The 21,328-nt window shown below is 41.4% G+C and overlaps 1 protein-coding gene across 8 annotated transcripts in view; it reads right to left on the reverse strand.

Annotated features, from left to right (window-relative positions):
• The window catches only part of cacna1ea (calcium channel, voltage-dependent, R type, alpha 1E subunit a), a 167,107-nt gene that overhangs the window by 37,399 nt on the left and 108,380 nt on the right, over positions 1–21,328 (reverse strand). For 6 of the 8 annotated variants that reach the window (XM_029707298.1, XM_029707293.1, XM_029707294.1 and 3 more), the window contains exons 8-17: positions 8,367–8,470; positions 7,976–8,091; positions 7,788–7,841; positions 3,804–3,845; positions 2,805–2,894; positions 2,219–2,428; positions 1,935–2,047; positions 1,103–1,215; positions 665–796; positions 126–195 (exon numbers count right to left, since the gene is read on the reverse strand). In XM_029707298.1, the coding sequence (XP_029563158.1) occupies positions 126–195; positions 665–796; positions 1,103–1,215; positions 1,935–2,047; positions 2,219–2,428; positions 2,805–2,894; positions 3,804–3,845; positions 7,788–7,841; positions 7,976–8,091; positions 8,367–8,470 (1,044 nt within the window). The remainder of the gene's footprint in view (positions 1–125; positions 196–664; positions 797–1,102; positions 1,216–1,934; positions 2,048–2,218; positions 2,429–2,804; positions 2,895–3,803; positions 3,846–7,787; positions 7,842–7,975; positions 8,092–8,366; positions 8,471–21,328) is intronic. The other 2 variants (XM_029707299.1, XM_029707296.1) reach the window with 1 other exon arrangement.

Raw genomic sequence — 21,328 nt, forward strand, 5'->3', positions numbered from 1 at the left:
TCATCTGTAAATTCATGACAATCCAAATATTTATATGGACTCTAAGATTTCCACATGCAAAGCTTTGTTACCTGAATCAAAAACACAAAACTTTACTCAATCAAAACAATTGAATTGGGCCAGACCTGAAAGACAGTCATGATGGCAGCAGGAAATGTGTCAAAGTTTGTAGGAGTGTAGTCTTCAAAGATGAACCTGCATAGAAAGATAAGGACAGAGAGGACATCAAATTGAGCCAGGATTTTAAAAGATTTTTTCCCAGAGAGAGAAAACATTTTATTTTTCTCAGTAATAGAGGGGGGACTTTTTTTTCTCCCAAAGTCTGTTTTCTTTTCTGTATTCCAGTGACCAGGCAACATACATCTCCGGCATGCACTGCATTCATTGAAGTGACAGTTTCACAGAAATTGTCCTTTATCCGTGGGAACATAGCGGCACAACAGCTAAGACTTGATGTGTGGCAGAATCTTCTTGGGAAAGACTGAGCCCTGTCAGGGTATGAAAATGTCCTCTGTAATATCAAATGTCACAAGGAGAAGGTCATGATGACACAAATCAAACAATCAGTTGTACTACATCCACTTTGATTACATTGACTGCCAGTGTCCATCATAGTTTATGATGAGATCTGACAGACGGGCAGTAGTAGTTCGTGGTACTGTACCTGCCACCGAATAGTTGCATGCCCAGCAGAGCAAAGACCAGGATGAAGAGGAAGAGGAGGAAGATGAGGCTGATGATGGACTTCATAGAATTCATCAGGGATACCACCAGGTTCCTTAGCGACGCCCAGTACCTGTCAATCACAACCAACCGGGGGCGGGATTGGTTGCATTTGAAATCCGTCGAAATAAGAGACAAATCACTTAATTAACAGTGTCTAAATGTTGCTATTGTGAGGGTTTTCAATTATTTGTAGCCAGCCTGGAAATGAACATACATATCTGCATATCCTATCCCTAGCAGGAGGCTACAAATATCACACTGACGTGACACCCAGCATCTTCATAATCTAGGACATTGATAGCTAGGTGCCAGTGCATTGCCTCACTGCATACTGCAGGAAGAATGCTATAAACCAATGAGGAGGCCTTGGACTAACTTGGTGATCTTGAATATCCTCAGCAGACGGAGAGCGCGCAGCACACTGATGCCAAAGGACATGTCAGGCCTGAAGAACCCCCACATCACCTCAAAGATGCTGCCCACTATCACCTGTTAACAGAGCCATAAACAACATAGTCACCAGATGTACCAGCACACCAACAGCAGCCTTTAACATACAGTAAGTATACAGAGAGACAAAGATGAAGGATGTCCGTTCACAGCTGAGTGCAGAGGTGACAGAAACAGAATAGGGACATTTACTGCACTTCATTAACTAAGTTACACCCATCAGTGTCACTTTCATTAAAAAGTGTTTAAAGGTGCAATCCGTTGTTGAAAAATGAACAAAGCAGACACCCCACATCAGTTTTGGCAAAGATTCTGAGGGATGGGTCTGGAGAAATGTAACCACTCATTCAAAGACAGAATGATTGATGCAAGGACTGACCATCCAAGATGTCACAATTCTTGTTTTAAGCACATTTTGAGGATATACAGTGTTTGTTTATATGTACAATGTTTACAGACGGAGTAAAAAAAGTTTATATATTAGGTTCTGATGGGGTACAACAGTTGAACTAAGCTCATGTTGCATGTATATTCTTCAAGAATCAATGAGTATATATAATGAATTTATAAGTCTTAAAATGGAAGCAGCAGCTGCGGATTGCCCCTTTAAGTCACTGTCCAATGTTTTAAGTAAAGCATTTCCTCACTCTCCCTCGTACTGGGGGCAATGTTATAATCTATAGTATGTCCCTGTCTTTCCACCTGGCATGGTGTCTCCATGTTGGTTAGAGATGAGGCAGAGAAATAAAGGGACTTACGCCGCAGTCGAAGCGGTTGAAGGCGGAGTGGAAGTAGAGTCTGGGTCCCAGGCTGTACATCTTTAAACACATCTCAGTGAGAAACAGACCCAGGAAGAGAAACTCCGCATAGTCTGAAATGCAGACAACAACAGCAACAGCAACACTCATAAACACAGCAGAAAACAATAATCTCAAAGATTAATGTCACTTGACTTGATTTATTTTGGATGGAGATGATGGTACGTACGTGTGTGTGTGTGTGTGTGTGTGTGTGTGTGTGTGTGTGTGTAAGTGTGACTTACAGAGGAACACAGACAGCCAGCGGGGCTGGTTGTGATGGACGATGGCTACACAGAGTGTGTTGAGGGCCACCAGGCCCAGTACGGTCCAGTAGAAGGTGTGTGTCTTCACCATGCGGCGGATAGAGATACGCAGCAGACGCTCCTTCCGCTTGAAATAAGCCTTGGGTCCTCTCTTAGCACTCCTGATGCTGGCTCTGGTCATCGGGATGCCTGGAGGGGACAGCCCATTTAAGATCATTACTAAAATCCCCCTAGTAGTACAATCCCAAATAGACAGTATATTTTAGATCCCTCCTCTATCAAATGTTTCACTTGCACAATAGATACAATTTCTCCAACAGGAAAACAAAGAACCAAAGGCCTTCTCATCCATTTAGCTTAGCCACTGACTGTAACATGTAATGATGGCTGGAACTGATGAGCTGCCATTTCCAGTTTTATTCCCAATACGACAATGACAATCTCCTCCTCTGTAATTACAGAGTCTAATACGGAGAGGGGCCTGTTTCCTGATGGCAGATCATTCAACCATTTGGGATGTTAGCTACAACATACTGCTCTTTTCAGTGGCTTCACACACACTCACCCACAGAAGAGATGTCACCGTACTGCTCGTCCTCTGGGCCCCGATGAACGGCATCCACCCCTCTCCTCTTGATGGTGGCCCTCTTCAGCACTGCAGCCAAATGTTTCACATTGTCACCCCGCAGAAAGCCCACACAAAACACAACGTTTCTGACACTCCAACACAGACAACATGTCATGAGACACACAAGTAGATATACAAGATCATGAGGGCATTACTAACAAGATGAGAAGAGAATGGTGAAAATAATAAATGCATTTACATGCCACTGTGTTTGGTGCTTTGGGTATTGTAAAACAAGAGTACAAACATATGCATTTAGTACACATGTGAAACAGATTACAGCAACAAGGTGTTATTAAAATATGCATATATTGTTATTACTGTATGATGAACCCAACTTAAATGCAACTAATCGTTGTTGTTGTTGGTTCTATTATCTGGGCTATAACCAACACTCACATTAAGTTTGAGACAGTATCATACCATATCATTCTAAAGAGCTGTATTGATGCACACATATAATTTTATATGTGCCTGATGCGGAAAATACCACTAATTATCAGGGTGAGTTGAGCTCTTCCTCCAGCCAACCCTCGTACACCCCCACCACCTTTTGGTTAGAATCTCATTTATTTATTAATATTTACCTAGACTTTCCCCCTTTTAATAAGCCAGTGAACCAATAGTGTTTGCACGAGGCACACACTGGCTGACACCCAGACATTTAATTTCAGTTGCTATGGCAACACTGGCACACTCTCTCAAAGCTATTACATCTTCTGAATTTGTTTCCACTGGAACAGCTGGAACTTTTTACGGCTACTTTTGGTTCGCTTGTGCCAAATTAAATGTTGGAAGTTCAGAATGGCTCGTGGTTTATTTGTAAGTGTGGTTTGTGGAACAATAGCTGGCTTTATTTAAATGTTCATGTCAGACTGAGTTGTTGAAAAGGAACAAAAGGTGGCAAGGAAGTGTAGAATAGAAGTTGTTCCTCACCATGGTTACCGCCTGTATTCCATTCAGACAGCCTCTTGGGAGCTGTCAATCAACATTTAATAAAAACTATTTGTTTGTTTGTTTGTTGGGGGGAAAAAAATCATGCTTCACTTGACAGGGTCATAGCTTTGTGTAAAGGTTTGTCTTGTAGGTTTAAAAGTCCATATTGATATTGAGGTAACAGAGATGATTATTTTGGGGGTACAGCACGCATTGTCCTCAATAATCCTAACCAAAGTTGTTTTTGAAGTGAACCACACCAGAAGCAACAACAATGGTATATTAGGCATAGCTATTATTGTGAAGATTTGCTTCAAAATATGTCTTTGGAATAGATATACAGTACCAGTCAAACGTTTGGACACACCTACTCATTCAATGGTTTTTATTTATTTTTACTATTTTCTACATTGTAGAATAATAGTGAAGCCATCAAAACGATGAAATAACACATATGGAATCATGTAGTAACCAAAAAAGTGTTAACCTGTCTGGGCTAGGGGGCAGTATTGAGAATTTTGGAAAAAATATGTTCCCATTTTTAACTGCCTCCTACACCACCTCAGAAGCTAGAATATGCATATTATTGTTCAGGTTTGGATAGAAAACACTCTGAATTTTCTAAAACTGTTTGAATGGTGTCTGTGAGTATAACAGAACTCCTATGGCAGGCAAAAACCTGACAAGGTTTCAAGCAGGAAGTACCCTGTCTGACAAGGAGTCGTGCGTCTTGCATCTTTTTATTGAAAAGTAAGGATCTTAGCTGTAACGTGACAATTCCCAGGGCTCCGATAGGCTCTCAGAGCCCGGGAAATACCTGAAGGTTTACGAGGGAGCCTCAGGCTGAAACACATTATCACCTTTTGTAAGTGGCTGCTCCGAGGACCTTTGAATGAGGCGCGTGCATGAGTCGCTTCTGAGGAGAAATTTTATTCGGCTGTTTAGGCTCAATGCATACTCCCGGTCGGAATATTATCACTAATCTACGAGTTAAATGGCATAAAAATTGGTTTTAAACAGCGGTTGACATGCTTCGAAGTACGGTAATGGAATATTTAGACATTTTTGACACGCCAATGCGCCATGCGCGGGACTGTGAAGAAGCATTCTAGAACTCACGAACAAAACGTCGCTGTTTGGATATAACGATGGATTATTTGGGACCAAACCAACATTTGTTATTGAAGTAGAAGTCCTGGCAGTGTATTCTGATGAAGAACAAGCAAGGTAAGAACATTTTTCTTATAGGAAATGTGATTTTGGTGGAGGCTGACCTGGGTGGGTATCTAAATAGCTAGCCCTGTAATGCCGGGCTATGTACTTAGATTATTGCAAAATGTGCTTCATCCGAAAAGCTATTTTAAAATCGGACATATCGAGTGCATAGAGGAGTAATGTATCTATAATTCTTAAAATAATTGTTATGCTTTTTGTGAACGTTTATCGTGAGTAATTTAGCAAACTGTTAGTAAATTCAACGGAAGTTTGCCGGGGGTTATGCGTTTTCTGAACGTCACATGCTAATGCAAAAAGCTGTTTTTTGATATAAATATGAACTTGATTGAACAGACATGCATGTATTGTATAACACAATGTCCTAGGTGTGTCATCTGATGAAGATCATCAAAGGTTAGTGCTGCATTTAGCTGTGGTTTGGGTTTATGTGACATGATATGCTAGCTTGAAAAATGGCTGTCTGATTATTTCTGGCTGGGCACTCTGCTGACATAATCTAATGTTTTGCTTTCGTTGTAAAGCCTTTTTGAAATCGGACAGTGGGGTTAGATTAACGAGATTCTTGTCTTTAAATAGCTGTAAAATAGTCATATGTTTGAGAAATTGAAGTAATAGTATTTCTAACGATTCAAAAATCGCGCCACTGGAATTTCAGTAGCTGTTACGTAGGTGGGACGAAATCGTCCCACATACCCCAGAGAGGTTAAACAAATCAAAATATATTTTATATTTGAGATTCTTCAAAGTAGCTACCCTTTGCCTTGATGCAGCTTTGCATAGTTTTGATGTCTTCAATATTATTATACAATGTATTTATAATCTTCAAGAATTTTGCAAACTCTTGGCATTCTCTCAACCGGCTTCACCTGGAATGTTTTTCCAACAGTTGTGCTTTTCCAACAGTCGTGAAGGAGTTCCCACATATGCTGAGCACTTGTTGGTTGCTTTTCCTTCACTCTGCGGTCCAACTCATCCCAAACCATCTCAACTGAGTTGAGGTTGGGTGACTGTGGAGGCCAGGTCATCTGATGCAGCACTCCATCACTCTCCTTCTTGGTCAAATAACCCTTACACAGCCTGGAGGTGTGTTGGGTCATTGTCCTGTTGAAAAACAAATGCTAGTCCCACTAAGTGCAAACCAAATGGGATGGTGTATCACTGAAGAATGCTGTGGTAGCCATGCTGGTTAAGTGTGCCTTGAATTCTAAACAGATCACAGACAGTGTCACCAGCAAATCACCCCCACACCATCACACCTCCTCCTCCATGCTTCACATTGGGAACCACACTTGAGGAGATCATCTGTTCACCTACTCTGCGTCTCACAAAGACACTGCGGTTGGAACCAAAAATCGCAAAATTTGACTCATCAGACCAAAGGACAGATTTCCACCGGTCTAATGTCCATTGCTCGTGTTTCTTGGCCCAAGCAATTATCTTCTTCTTATCGGTGTCCTTTAGTAATGGTTTCCTTGCAGCAATTTGACCATGAAGGCCTGATTCACGCAGTCTCCTCTGAACAGTTGATGTCGAGATGTGTCTGTTACTTGAACTCTGTGAAGCATTTATTTGGGATGCAATATCCGAGGCTGGTAACTCTAATGAACGTATCCTCTGCAGCAGAGGTAACTCTGGGTCTTCCTTTCCTGTGGTGGTCCTAATGAGAGCCAGTTTCATCATAACGCTTGATGGTTTTTGTAACTGCACTTGAAGAAACTTTCAAAATTCTAGAAATTTTCCGGATTGACTGACCTTCATGTCTTAAAGTAATGATGGACTGTTGTTTCTCTTTGCTTATTTGAGCTGTTCTTGCCATGATATGGATTTGGTTTTTTACCAAATAGGGCTATCTTCTGTATACCACCCCTACCTTGTCACAACACAACTGATTGGCTCAAACGCATAAAGAAGGAAAGAAATTCCACAAATAAACTTTTAAGAAGGCACACCTGTTAATTGAAATGCATTCCAGGTGACTACCTCATGAAGCTGGTTGAGAGAATGCCAAGAGTGTGCAAAGCTGTCATCAAGGCAAAGGGTGGCTACCAACACTTTTTTGGTTACTACATGATTCCATATGTGTTATTTCATAGTTTTGATGTCTTCACTATTATTCTACAATGTAGAAAATTGTAAAAATAAAGAAAAATCCTTGAATGAGCTGGTGTGTCCAAACTTTTGACTGGTACTGTATATTGTGAGTACACACAAGCCCAGATATATTACAAAAACAGGATAGCACACACGTTTAAGAGTTTTGCGAGACAAAACTGCTCAAAATAGTTACACTGTTATGAGAAAGTGTTAGTAAATTACTTTCACTGAGTCAACCAAACAGATTGTACTGTAAGTTCCAAAACTCAATGAGACATAATGTATACATATCATGCCTCATGAGAGACTGAAGTTAACAGTGAGATTCAAAACACCTACTTTTCCTCGCTAGCACTTAAGATTGTTTGTGGTTATCTATGTATCATGCACAGCGCATAGGGTAATATGATATTGTTAAATTACAAATAACAATTACAATTTTCTACAAATGATATGTTTCAGTCTAGGCCAATGTTTTAGTTATGCTTACAGTGTGTGGTTGCATTAGAGGACAGGCAGATGAGAAATATTCTCATGGTAGACAGTCATGTGTACAAAACAGAATGCCATAAATCCAGTACAGACAGATAAACAGTAAACTAATGCAGGGGTCTAAAGACAATATAACCAATGGGGCCATCTTTCCATTCTTACCATCAAGAGCAGAAGGTCCCAAATTCTTATTCTCCTCCGCAAGCATCACCTCTTCTGCAAAGCAGACCCAACAATGAAGTCTGATTCATACAGTAGGAAAGTAAATATCAAGAACATTTCTGAGGTAACCTTTTAAAAACATGTCATGTACTGGGTCTATAGTGTAGTCCAGACAGTGGTTTCAGTACCTGCTCTGTTGATCCAGGCTCGGTAGCCATTGAGTTCCCGCTCAATTTGCTGTTGCCTCCGTAGCTTCATGAACGCCCTGCGGTTTTCCACCCGCTCCCTCTCCTTGGCAAACTCCCTGCAAACACAACAGCAGATAATGACTGTTCTGGGACCTGCTGTTCAGCGCTAACCTGACCTCCCTCATCATTCAGACACCATGGGAGAGAAGTAGTGTGGAGGGGGGAGACTCTATCCTTGTCTCCTTTCCATGCAGTTAACTAGAGCATATTGTGCATTCACCTTTTGAAAAAAAAACATGAAGTTGTACAGACGGTGACGGAGTGTATAAAATACATGTCAGCTACCCTGGCACAATGTGGCGGTGCTGCTGTAATGTTAAGGTGGACTCACCCTGAGAGAACTCCCAAAACCAGGTTCAGCACGAAGAAGGAGCCGATGATTATCAGAGGGATGAAGTACATGCAGTTCCACGTGGGGCCTAAGGCATCGTTGGTCTGTGGAGATACAAAACAAACAGCAGACAATAACCAGGAGCTATTGAATCCAGGAGAAAGCACTGTATTGTTATAGTGTATACCAACACAAAAAATGGAGCCCTACATTGTTGTTCTGCACCTGAGATCCATGAATATAAATCATATTTTGACATCATCATCAATGCATGATTTGTGCAAAGTGCAAGTTACAGTCCTGTCTCAAGACAGGATTGAGCCCAATATGGACATGCATGTCTCTGGCTCTGTTCCATCCTACAGTCAGAGTTTATTAATCCATTAGTGAGAGTGGGATGCCATGAGAGAGGAACCAGTGGTACTCCAACTGAAGTGTTGAGGCAGTGCAGAGCTGCAGAAGGAGCAGTAAACAGTCTGGGCTCCAGATACCTTCCACACACACAAATACCACAAAGTCATGGTACCAATATTATAATTTTTTGTGAACCATGTTCAAATCATCTATGACTTTGTTGATCTTCACAATCAAGTTTAGATACTTTTGGATGATTTGGACATGATGCGTGAAAAATGCTAATATCGTACTAGGACCTGGTTGGGATTGGTGCCACAAATTCTTAAACATTAGCATTTGGAAACAGTCCCAGGGACATAAGACCAAAGCATGGCATGGATTAGCTTGTCCATAGACTGCTTACAGGTTAAGGAAACCAATGTGTCATTTGGTAATTTGGGTGAGCTATCCCTTAATTATCTAAAAGGTGGTGTTACCATGATCCCAAGCAATTGTTAACAAGTAAACATGGCTATGACTAGCTGACTGAAGCCAGTGTAAAGCGTACTGGCTTGCGTTCCATTGACCTGCTGTGCACTGTCTGCATGCTGCTGCACCTTGGGTATCTGTGCTTTATCAGACAGCAGCGTTCAGAGTCAGAGAGTGGTAGTCTTTAACAAGCTATTAGGCTGTACCCCACATCCTCAGTTTCACAGTTATACAGAGCTCTCAATAACTTCATGAGGGGGCCTATTTTGTTCTCTACCTCCATGTGACAATTCCCTTTGTCCACGATTCATAAACGGTTTTCACTGTAACTTGAATGTGGACTTTGGGGAACATAATGGATATATATGAAACTGAAAACCAAGTTGATCTGCGTTAAATAAAACAGAAGGATATAGTGTGCAGCAGGGAGGCAGAGGCAGCCACTGCCTGCTGGTGTCTCAATCCTAGAGAGAACAGAAGTATTGATTGGCTCTGGGCCAACATGAGAGGGGAGGTTGGATCCTGTATGGCAGTAAGTGGATTCTGTATCAGAGAATGCAATGAAAACAATAAAGAGCAGCATCTGTACTCAACCTTGTTTTAGCAGACTGCAATGAAGTGGATGGAATGGTTTGTTTGTGAGTGACTTACTGGCTGACTAAGAGTCTGTGTACGTGTACATATGAAGCGTTTCACTCCAAAACGCTATATACTGTATCCACTTTCAGAAATGTTGGTCAATTCATTTTTATTGTTTAAAGAAATTATGAAAGAGATTGGTGGGTTTTTTCACTATCTTATCAAGGCATGGGGTTGTTCAATGACAGACACACATTTGTTTAAAATCTATCACTTGATGGTTTCATTTCAGAGAGGCAAATAATAATGTTTTTATGCACTTCACTCTTAGACAAGTAGTACTGCTAGGTTTCATACAGTAGGTTTTACACAGTCAAATGTAACAAATAACTAAACATTCTATAAAGAAATGTACAAAATATACATTTGTGACATCAATATTATTGTTGTTATTATTTTTGTAATTTTTTGTATAATTCAATACAGTAATATGAGCTCTGTATGTGAAAAAATAAAAAAAAGTTTGGCATGGGCCCTCAAATCCTGAAAAGGTTCTACAGCTGAACCATTGAGAGCATATTGGCTGTATCACTGCTTGGTATGACAATTGCACCACCCTCGATTGCATGGCGCTGCAGAGGGTTGTGTGGATGGCCCAGTACATTACTGGAGCCGAGCTCCCTGCCTTCCAGGACCTCTATATCAGGCGGTATGAAAAGAAGGCCCAGGAAAATCGTCAAAGACCCCAACCACCCAAGCCATAAACTATTTTCTCTGCTGCCACACAGTAAGAGGTACCGGTGCATCAAGTCCAACACCAACAGGCTCTTGAACAGCTTTCATCCCCAAGAAATACGACTGATAAATAGCTAACACTATAGCTACATGGACTATCTGAGTGTACCTAGTATCTTTATTGACCTTTTATTTCTTTGCACACTAACAGGGCCCTACACACACACACACACACACACACACACACACACACACACACACACACACACACACACACACACACACACACACACACACACACACACACACACACACACACAGTCACTCCAACACACACACAAACACTCACTCCATCATTTGCTCACTTACACATAATATGCAGATACAATTATATTGACTCTACACACCTGCACACCCACTCACATACAACCTGCTGCTACTCTGTTAATCTTATATTCTGTTGCCTAGTCACCTTACCCCCATACATATCACTCCATCACTCCAGTATTCCTGCACATGTAAATATAGTATTGGAACTGACTTTGTAAATATTTTATGTATATATTATGCTTACTTACGTACTTACTTTATTGTGTATTTCATATTTCCTATTCTTACTTTTGTGTTTTTTCTAGTAATACATTGTTATTGATTATTGCATTGTTGGGTTTTGAGTTCGCAAGAAAGGCATTTCACTGTACTTGAAAACATTTACATTTTAAATTTTTGTCATTCAGCAGATGCTCATCCAGGGCGACTTAATGTAAGTACATTCATCTTAAGATAGCTAGGTGAGACAACCACATATCAGAGTCAAATATTTTGGATTAGAACATTTCATTCCAGTTAAACAATGGATATATAGCATTTGCAGAAAAACACATTTTCATACACAAATCTCTAATTACAAATCGAAGAAAACAGTAATATTTTACACACACATGAAGGAACCCATAAGCAATCATTACTGATGAAAAAAACAAAATCAGAAAAATTGGTGGATGTAGCGTTTTGGAAATAAACTCTTCATGTGCACATGTGTGTTTGACTGAGTGTGTGTGTGTGTGTGTGTGTGTGTGTGTGTGTGTGTGTGTGTATGTGCATGCGGTGTTTGCATTCCTGTAGAAAGGAATATAAAACAGCAAACAGTATTAGAGACTCTTGTCTGCTAGCCCTTTTAACCACCAGAGCAGACTCTCATTCTCTACCCGCCACTGTCTCTCTTCATTCCTTAATAAATTCCATTCACCATAATGTAAGTCAACATAATATAATCACGGCAGAAAATCATCTGCTTCCATCAATTTAAATAAAGAGCCGTGAAAGCAGTGAGCAGAAAGTATGACCTGGCATCTATGCTCTGTGGGTAGGCCTATCATACACTGTGCTACACTGGTAGTCAAGCAGTGAAAATGACATCTTTAATCAAAATCAATTCAATGTATTTTCCACTACCTTACGGAAGATGTGTTAGGATAATCTTTCCGTGAATCTCAATCCCAGGGTATCTATGATCTAAACCGTATGATTACCCTGGTAAGGACAGTGGTTTTCAGAGGTTGTGTAGCATTTGGCAAGCATGTTATCCAGAGTAAAGCCACAGGCATTTTCATTTTCAAATTAGCATTTTGATAAAATGCTGAAAGGAGATAAAAGACTATGTTCTTGTGTCCAGGCCCTTTTCACTATATTGATTCATTTTGTCAACACGTCACGACTTCCGCCGAAATCAGTCCCTCTCCTTGTTCGGGCGGCATTCGGCGGTCGATGTCACCGGCCTTCTAGCCATCGCCGATCCACTTTTCATTTTCCATTTGTTTTGTCTTTGTCTTACACACCTGGTTCCAATCCCCCAATTACTTGTTCATTATTTAACCATCTGTTCCCCCATGTTTGTTTGTGAGTAATTGTTTGTCTTGTATACGGTCCGTTATTGTGGGTTCGGTATATTGTGTTGTATTTTGTGAATACTTGAGTAAATACATTGATTACTCATATCTGCTGTCCTGCGCCTGACTCTCTACACCAGCTACACACAGGCCGATTACAACACAAAAAGGCAAGAGGGCTTCAACAGTCTTCAATTGGCAGCTCATTGATTCTTGCTCTGAAACCAGTGCAATCACCATGTCTAGAAAATAAAATATTTAGGTACAAGCTGACAAAATGCTCTTGCTATCACGTTCAAAATGTTACACTTGTGGTTGATGCTATCCAACACAGTAGAAGTTCTTAATTTCTAAATAAAGCTATTCACCAGCATACATTGGCACATGCTGATGTTACTCATATCCCTAGGCATGCCATGAATGAAGTTGTATTGCATTGTATTGCAATAGGCTGCTACTCCACTGTGATATTAGCATGAGAGAGAAATGAATAGGGAAAGAGGAAGAGGCATTAAAGTTGGAATCCTTAATGATGAAACAGCCACGTTCGTTTGTGATATTATATCAACAATGAAGTTACTGCAAACAACGAACACAGTTGTTTGCCTTCGGAGACAACCCTGCACGTGTGATAGAAGAGCACAATATGTACTGAACAATTTTTTTACCATGTTGCACCACCAGTGATGACCAGTCATCCAGAGGGGTTTTGAGCCCCACCTGTTTAGCTAAAAACATATGTATATATATATATAATTTTACCCCCTATTTTGGCCTGTTTTGAATGTTATTTTGGCATCAATATGTGTCACATATCAGTTTGCAAACAATGAAAAAAATATACAAATCATTAAGTTAATAAAGCTGCATGCAAACATGGTCTCTTTTTTGCTTTCTTGAGTAAGGCAGCTCCAAAATGCAGGTGTTTCAGCCCAGCTCAGTGCTTTCTGTGGTGGTGGGGCTGACAGCGGAAAATACGGAGCGTAGAGGTTCGGGATGTTCTCTTGTTGCACTGTGATTGGCTCAGTGTTCTGTTGCTCATGGGGACACTACATCACCACAACATCTACGGGGAGTGCTCGGAAATTCAAGCCCCTTGTGTGCTACCATAGAGTTACATTTGAAGTGCCCATTTAAGGCGGCTTAATGTCATTGGACACAGATAAAATTACGTTAAATCACATTATATCTACAGCAGCCACCATAATGAATCAAGTCGACAATCTACTGGCAAATCCTTTCAATTCTTGTCATGTGAAGAGAAATAATGAAGAGAAATTACAGAAAAAACATATCGGTGCTCATCGGCCATTGGACATAAACATTACACAAGTTGGAAATCGCAAATTCAACAATGAATGGTTTGGAAGACATCAGATTGCATTGCAAAGCAATCACTAGCCTGCTATTCAGTGGAGTGGGTGTATGGTCCCAAGTCTGGGTTTAAGGGTCCAAGCTTAAAAGGATAAACATTCAACATTGGCCATGCTGTCAATCCAGCATGACCTCTGCTGCGCTCAAAACAACTGAAAACTCGGAATTGCGAAATCTGACTTCTGAGTTAGAGACAACTGGGAACTCCGAAAAAAACAGCTCCGACGGTCATCCAACTCGGAATTGCAAGTCGGGAACTCAGGCCTCTTTCTAGAGCTCCGACCTGAATATCACTGACATCATCATGATTCAACCTTGTTTTTTTCAGAGTTTATAGAGAATGGCAGACTTTGATGGCAAAATTTGCCTACGAAGGACTGCCGCGCCACCTTCCTGTTCAAGTGAGCACAGCACAAGGGAAAGGGGAAAACCTAGTCAGTTGTCCAACTGAATGTATTCAACTGAAATGTGTCCTCTGCATTTAACCCAACCCCTCTGAATCAGAGAGGTGCGGGGGGCTGCTTTAATCGACATCCACATCTTCGGCGCCCGGAAAACAGGGGGTTCTTCTGCGTTGCTCAATGACAGAACAACAGATTTTTACCTTGTCAGCTCGGGGATTCAATCCAGCAATCTTTCGGTTACTGGCCCAACGTTCCAACCACTAGGCTACCTGCCGCCTTGAATCCAAAAATTTATTGTATGCTGCTGAAAAATGTATGTAATATGCCAGGGAGATATGTTCAGTGCCTTCGGAAATATTCAAACCCCTTGACTTTTTCCACATTTTGTTACGTTACGGCCTTATTCTAAAATGTATTAAATTGTTTTTTCCCTCTTCAATCTACACACAATACCCCATAATGACAAAGCAAAAACGATGGTGCACATGCAGCCTATAGCCTGTTATAGAGAAATGTAATTATAAAATATTGTAAGAGCTTTCATTGTCTGCGTATGTGCACCCTTTATTTATCCTACGGTTCTGACTTGGTGTACAGGGAGAATACTGTAAGGACTGCCCATGTTCTAAATTCTGTCGCTCTGCTGAACAAATAGTTATATTGACAACTGTACGTCCGTCCTAGTTCGCTCATTAATGTCTTAATCGAAATTACGGATTGCCTCTTATCTACTCGTCGTCCCCTTATGCCATAGTTTGTCCATCGAAGTTGACAGTAGAAATCACATTTGTTTAAGCAAGTCAGCCATATCAGCTATGTTTTTTTAAAGGCAGTAAATGAGGCTGAATGAACTGTTTCGCTGCCAGACAAGGCTCTGCTGATAGCCAGGTGTAGCAATAGGAAGGTGTTGGGACTGCTGTTGGGACTCTGCTGTTGGGACAGCTTTATGTAGGCCCTAACAGTTTGTGGGCACCGTTTGTCAGCATTATAGTGTCATTCATGTACTGTTTAGTGTTGTGTTGTGTAGTGTAGTGGCTTTGCTGGCATGCGTCAAACATTTTAGGGAGGAGTTTGCTCCACCAAGATTTGGCCCTCCAACAACACTTTCCGCAGCATCTGGTGTGCCATCCAGGGACCAACCAGGACCAACCCTGCTTAGTTTCAGAATCAAGCCAACAGTGAGATGCAGGGTGGTATGCTGCTGACGAATCTATGGATGGAGGACAAGGGGAGTTAACCATTAAACTTCACACAGTAATATAACTGCTCCTCCTAGTCCAGCAGCTGTACCCTTTTCATATTGAATCCAGGAAGTATAATAGGAGTATAATATCCAGGAGTATAATATCGAGGCAGTGTTATGTTACATATACTGTAATATGGATAACTGTTGGCTGTCATTTGGCAGCAACAGATGGGGAGAGTAACAGTGTGCTATATATAGGACAGTATTCTTATCCCTCAGAGTCCCAAGATAATAAGTCATGAAATGGAAATCAAAAGCTGTGAAGCAGCAGTCAGACATGTAAGACTCATCACAACTCTCTGCAGTGTCAACAACGTCATCTCAGTCATCTCATATTGCTAGTTGAATCTGAAGGAGAAAAATCATGGAATCAGAATTTCATATTAGCTTCCAGGACTCTAATCAGAAATCAATCAGCTGCACTGAACAGAAAGCCCAGATCATTGAGTAAAACTCAAGGTTACTTTCGTTACCCCGGTTCTCTAATATTATGAAGTGAAGGGCGGTGGGTGGAAAGTCACAAGCTCAATTATAATAGTCGCTGACCATAGGCATAAAAGCAGGGTTGGGCAACAAGGAAACCTTGGAAAAACCTGGGGCAAACCTTAGGCACGAATGGTGAACTGACAGTTCATGCAGCTCGCTCACTCACTTTGCGGTCCTACAAAAAGCATAAAACCTCAGATACAGAGCATTGGTAATGAATGATCTGTTTTTGGGCATACAGTAGCCCCAAGACAAGCCCTGTGTATTTTTTTTTCAAAAGTCTCATGGAATGTAGGCCTATTTTGAACACCACACATTGGCTGCTACTGTAGGCTAAATGACAGCACAGCTATTTCCATATTAAAATGTTATTTTCTCCATTGTTTTTGATGGTAGGCCACAATGTTAGGCCTACATTACGATCAAATAGCCACAGTAGCCTACTTGGCCACTGTTAAAACTAACTTAAAGCGGGTACAGCCTCAGTGCTCACAGTAAACGCACCCAGGAATTTGCATAGAATTTTCACAACGTTCAAGTTTGCGCTCAGCAGACCTGAAATTTTCTCAGTGCCCAAAAATTGTTGAGGTAACATTGGCTGGCATTCTGGATAGTCTCAATGACTCCGAGAAGCAACCCTGTCATATTGTCACGTCCTGACCAGTATAGGGGTTATTTGTGATTGTAGTTTGGTCAGGACGTGGCAGAGGGTATTTGTTTTATGTGGTTCGGGGTGGTGGTTTGTTTAGAAGGGTGTTTGATTTATTATTTCCAGGTTTTGGGTTATGTTCTATGTTTTTGTATTTCTATGTTCTTTCTAGTTTAGTAATTTCTATGTTAGGTAATTGGGTGTTGGACTCTCAATTGAAGGCAGGTGTTTGTAGTTGCCTTTGATTGAGAGTCCTATATATAGGGATGTGTTTTGTTTGTTAATTGTGGGTAGTTGTCTTTAGCACTGATGTTATGTGTATAGCCTGCTAAACTGTTTCCTGTCGTTGTTTATTGTTTTCCGTGTTCACATTCAATAAATATAATGATGAGCACGCAACCCGCTGCGCCTTGGTCCTCTCTTCATGAAGAAAGCCGTTACACATATCCAGATTTAACCTCTCACGGGCCAGGCCCAGAGGGTTATGGTGTCCAGGTGAGGGTGGAAAATATCAGGTTGCTTGGGTCAGAAGATCCTTGCGTAACGGGAGTTGCCAGGGCTTGTCGTACAGCAAGAGAATGATCTGCCTGGCAATCGAGGGGCTACCAAGAGCTTTATTTCCTCACTTTGAGTAGATTGGGGTGTATGAGGGATAGAGGAGGAAAAGCGTAAAGCAGCACCCTCGGCCAAGAGTGTGCCAGCGCGTCCACACCCAATGGTGTGTCTTCTGCTAGTGCAAAGAACAGCGTGCAGTCCACGTTTTCATACAATGCGAAGAGACATTTATCCGGTAGCATCAAAGCAGATTGGTAGGCTAGCAGTAGGGACATAACATTACCAGAGAGGAAAGTGCCTGCCAGCGATGAGGGTCTGGGGTTGGGTTGGGTTGGCCACTCTACCACTGGTGGCTTGCCGAGTCCCAGCTCTTCCATGTATTTGACATTCATATTGGTAAAAAGTCTGTCCCAATTACATTTGGCTTCTGCCACGCAAGCTGGGATGGCTGGGAGGAGTTGCTTCCCTGGGATGGTGCGAGGGGAGTTTCCTCCTGTCCTACTAGTCCCTCTCTGCACTGCCACCTCCCATGGGTTTGAGCCACTCAATGCTGAGTCTGGCCACTGCCTGTTTGCAGACATCGATGAGCAAATACTGTATCTGTCCACCACCATCGATGCCCGGCTAAGGGTAGAAGAGGTCCTAGAGGTAAAGGCTTGCGCCTCCTCGTCCTCTTCCTCCACCAATGCCTGGAGGAGGTCAGTCCTGCCCTCGCTATTCTCCTCGTCGATGAAAGATACTCATTTAACAAGTACCTCTTGAGCCAGGCTAGCAGGCTCCATGGCTCCGAAAAACAGCTAATCCGAGAACAAAGTGAAACATAACTAGCGTTAGCCATGTGGGCTTATAGCCTAGCTAGTTAGCCCAGTGCTAGTCGGAGTAAGCTAATCCTTTAACTTCTTTGGGATATTTTGACGTCCGGATGAAAAGCGCGCCCAAAGTAAACTGCCTGCTACTCAGGCCCAGAAGCTAGGATATGCATATGCATTGGATAAAAAACACTAAAGTTTCTAAAACTGTTAGAATAATGTCTGTGAGTATAACAGAACTGAAATGGCAGGCAAAACCCCGAGGACATACCACCCCCACCCCCTCCCCAAAAGAAATCATCCTACCACTGATTTCAATGGCTGGCATTTTTATAAAAGGGCGAAATCGTGCCCGATTGCAGTTCCTAGGGCTTCCACTAGATGTCAACAGTCTTTAGAAAGAGTTTTAGGCTGGTTTTTGGAAAAATGACCCAGAAATTGTAGTTTTTCTAGGTGGCTCCCATTTTGGTTTGTAGTGTTTTCATGCGCATGGACGAGTGTGCGTTCTTTTTGTTTATCTCCGGTAAAGACAATAACGATTCCCCGTCTAAATTTGATCATTTATTTGCGTAATAGGATACCTAAGGTTTGATTATAAACGTAGTTTGACTTGTTTGGAAAAGTTTATTAGTAATGTTTGGGATTCATTTTGTATGCATCTTGACGGAGGGAAACTGAGTGGATTTTTGACTGAAGCGCGCCAGCTAAACTGAGTTTTTATGGATATAACGACCGACATTATCGAACAAAAGGATCATTTGTGAGGTAACTGGGACATTTTGGAGTGCAAACAGAAGAAGATCTTCAAAGGTCAGGCATATATTATATCGCTATTTCTGACTTTCGTGTCGCAACTCCCTGATTGAAAAGGATTTGTTATGCATTTGTGTGCTGGGCGCTGTTCTCAGATTATCGTATGGTTTGCTTTCGCCGTAAAGCCTTTTTGAAATCTGACATGATGGCTGGATTAACAACAAGTTAAGCTTATTTTGACGTATTGCACTTGTGATTTCATGAAAGTTTAATATTTATTGTAATTTAATTTGAACTTCGCGCTCTGCAATTTCACCGGCTGTTGGCCAGGTGGGACACTGATGTCCCACTTATCCCAAAGAATTTGAACAATGTAAGCCCAATGAAGCTAGTGCTTTCTTATTCTTGTAACGAACAAAAGTGTGTCTCTCGACTGATAAGCAGTGAAGCTAGGATGGTCAGTCTAGTAGTGGGGAGAAATGTGTGCTTTTTGAGGTCGGTTCGGTTTCAGTTCAATTATAAAAAAATGACGATTTCGGTTTTGATAAATTTTTTATTATGTGGGTTGAATGCTGTAACAACACAGAATAAAACAATGAATGAAAGACTGCCCATTACTGCTTATCACTTATTAACCTGTTATGGATAGGGGGCAGTATTTTCACGGCCGGATAAAAAACTTACCCGATTTAATCTGATTATTACTCCTGCCCAGAAACTAGAATATGCATATAATTATTAGCTTTGGATAGAAAACACTCCAAAGTTTCTAAAACTGTTTGAATGGTGTCTGTGAGTATAACAGAACTCATTTGGCAAGCCAAAACCTGAGAAGATTTATACGGGAAGTGCCCTGTCTGACCATTTCTTGGCCTTCTACACCTCTTTATTGAAAACTGAGGATCTCTGCTGTAACGTGACACTTCCTACGGCTCCCATAGGCTCTCAGAAGTCGGCAAAACGCTGAATGATGCCTTTGCAGGCCCTGGCTGAAAAACAGTAGCGCATTTGGATAGTGGTCGATCAGAGAACAATGAGACTGAGGCGCGTGTACGAGGCGACACCATGTTTTTATTTTTTGGTTTTTGAACGAAAACAGGGTTTCCCGGTCGGAATATTATCGCTTTTTTACGAGAAAAATCGCATAAAAATTGATTTTAAACAGAGGTTGACATGCTTCGAAGTACGGTAATGGAATATTTAGATTTTTTTGTCACGAAACGTGTCGGGCGCGTAACCCTTCGTCACCCTGCGGATAGTGTCTTGAACGCACAACAAAACGCCGCTATTTGGATATAACTATGGATTATTTGGAACCAAACCAATATTTGTTATTGAAGTAGAAGTCCTGGGAGTGCATTCTGACGAAGAACAGCAAAGGTAATCCAATTTTTCTTATAGTAAATCTGAGTTTGGTGAGTACCAAACTTGGTGGGTGTCAAATTAACTAGCCTGTGATGGCCGGGCTATGTACTCAGAATATTGCAAAATGTGCTTTCACCGAAAAGCTATTTTAAAATCGGGCACCGCGATTGCATAAAGGAGTTCTGTATCTATAATTCTTAAAATAATTGTTATGTTTTTTGTGAACGTTTATCGTGAGTAATTTAGTAAATTCACCGGAAGTGTTCGGTGGGAATGCTAGTCACATGCTAGTCACATGCTAATGTAAAAAGCTGGTTTTTGATATAAATATGAACTTGATTGAACAAAACATGCATGTATTGTATAACATAATGTCCTAGGAGTGTCATCTGATGAAGATCATCAAAGGTTAGTGCTGCATTTAGCTGTGGTTTGGGTTTATGTGACATTATATGCTAGCTTGAAAAATGGGTGTCTGATTATTTCTGGCTGGGTACTCTACTGACATAATCTAATGTTTTGCTTTCGTTGTAAAGCCTTTTTGAAATCGGACAGTGTGGTTAGATTAACGAGAGTCTTGTCTTTAAAATGGTGTAAAATAGTCATATGTTTGAGAAATTGAAGTAATAGCATTTTTAAGGTATTTGAAAATCGCGCCACGGGATTCCACTGGCTGTTGACTAGGGTGGGACGTTTGCCCATAGAGGTTAATTAACTGTACAAGGCTATAAACAAGCAGGATAACCTACACCAAGTGGCTGCCTTTCTGGTTGTCGCCGATTTTAATATAGCGCCACTAAGACACATCTCCAACACCAATAGGGGCGATAAAGTCCATACAAGGCCCTCTTTCATCCACCATTCGGCAAATCAGATCATGACTCCATACCCTTGCTTTCTGTTTACAAGCAGAAGCTGAAACAGGAAGAACCCACGATTCGCTCCGTTGATAAATGGTCATCAGAATCAGAGGTTATGCTACAGGACTGCGCTGATTGGATTATGTTTCGAGACTCTGCCGAAAACATGGACAAGTTAACCACCTCCGTCACCGGCTACATTAGAAAATTCATTGGTGACATTGTACCCAAGGTGAGGGTTCACTGCTTTCTTAAGCAAAAGCCCTAGATTAACACCGAGGTTGGCGATAAACTAAAGAACAGGGCTACCGCACACAGAGCTGTAGTAGACAACCCTGAGGCTATGGCCGAGAACAGGAATAAGTACAAGAAGGCCCACTTTGACCTCCGCAGAGTCATCAAACGAGCAAAAGGACAATATAGGAATAAGGTG

This window comes from Salmo trutta, chromosome 22 (assembly GCF_901001165.1).
Source record: "Salmo trutta chromosome 22, fSalTru1.1, whole genome shotgun sequence".
NCBI lineage: Eukaryota > Metazoa > Chordata > Actinopteri > Salmoniformes > Salmonidae > Salmo > Salmo trutta.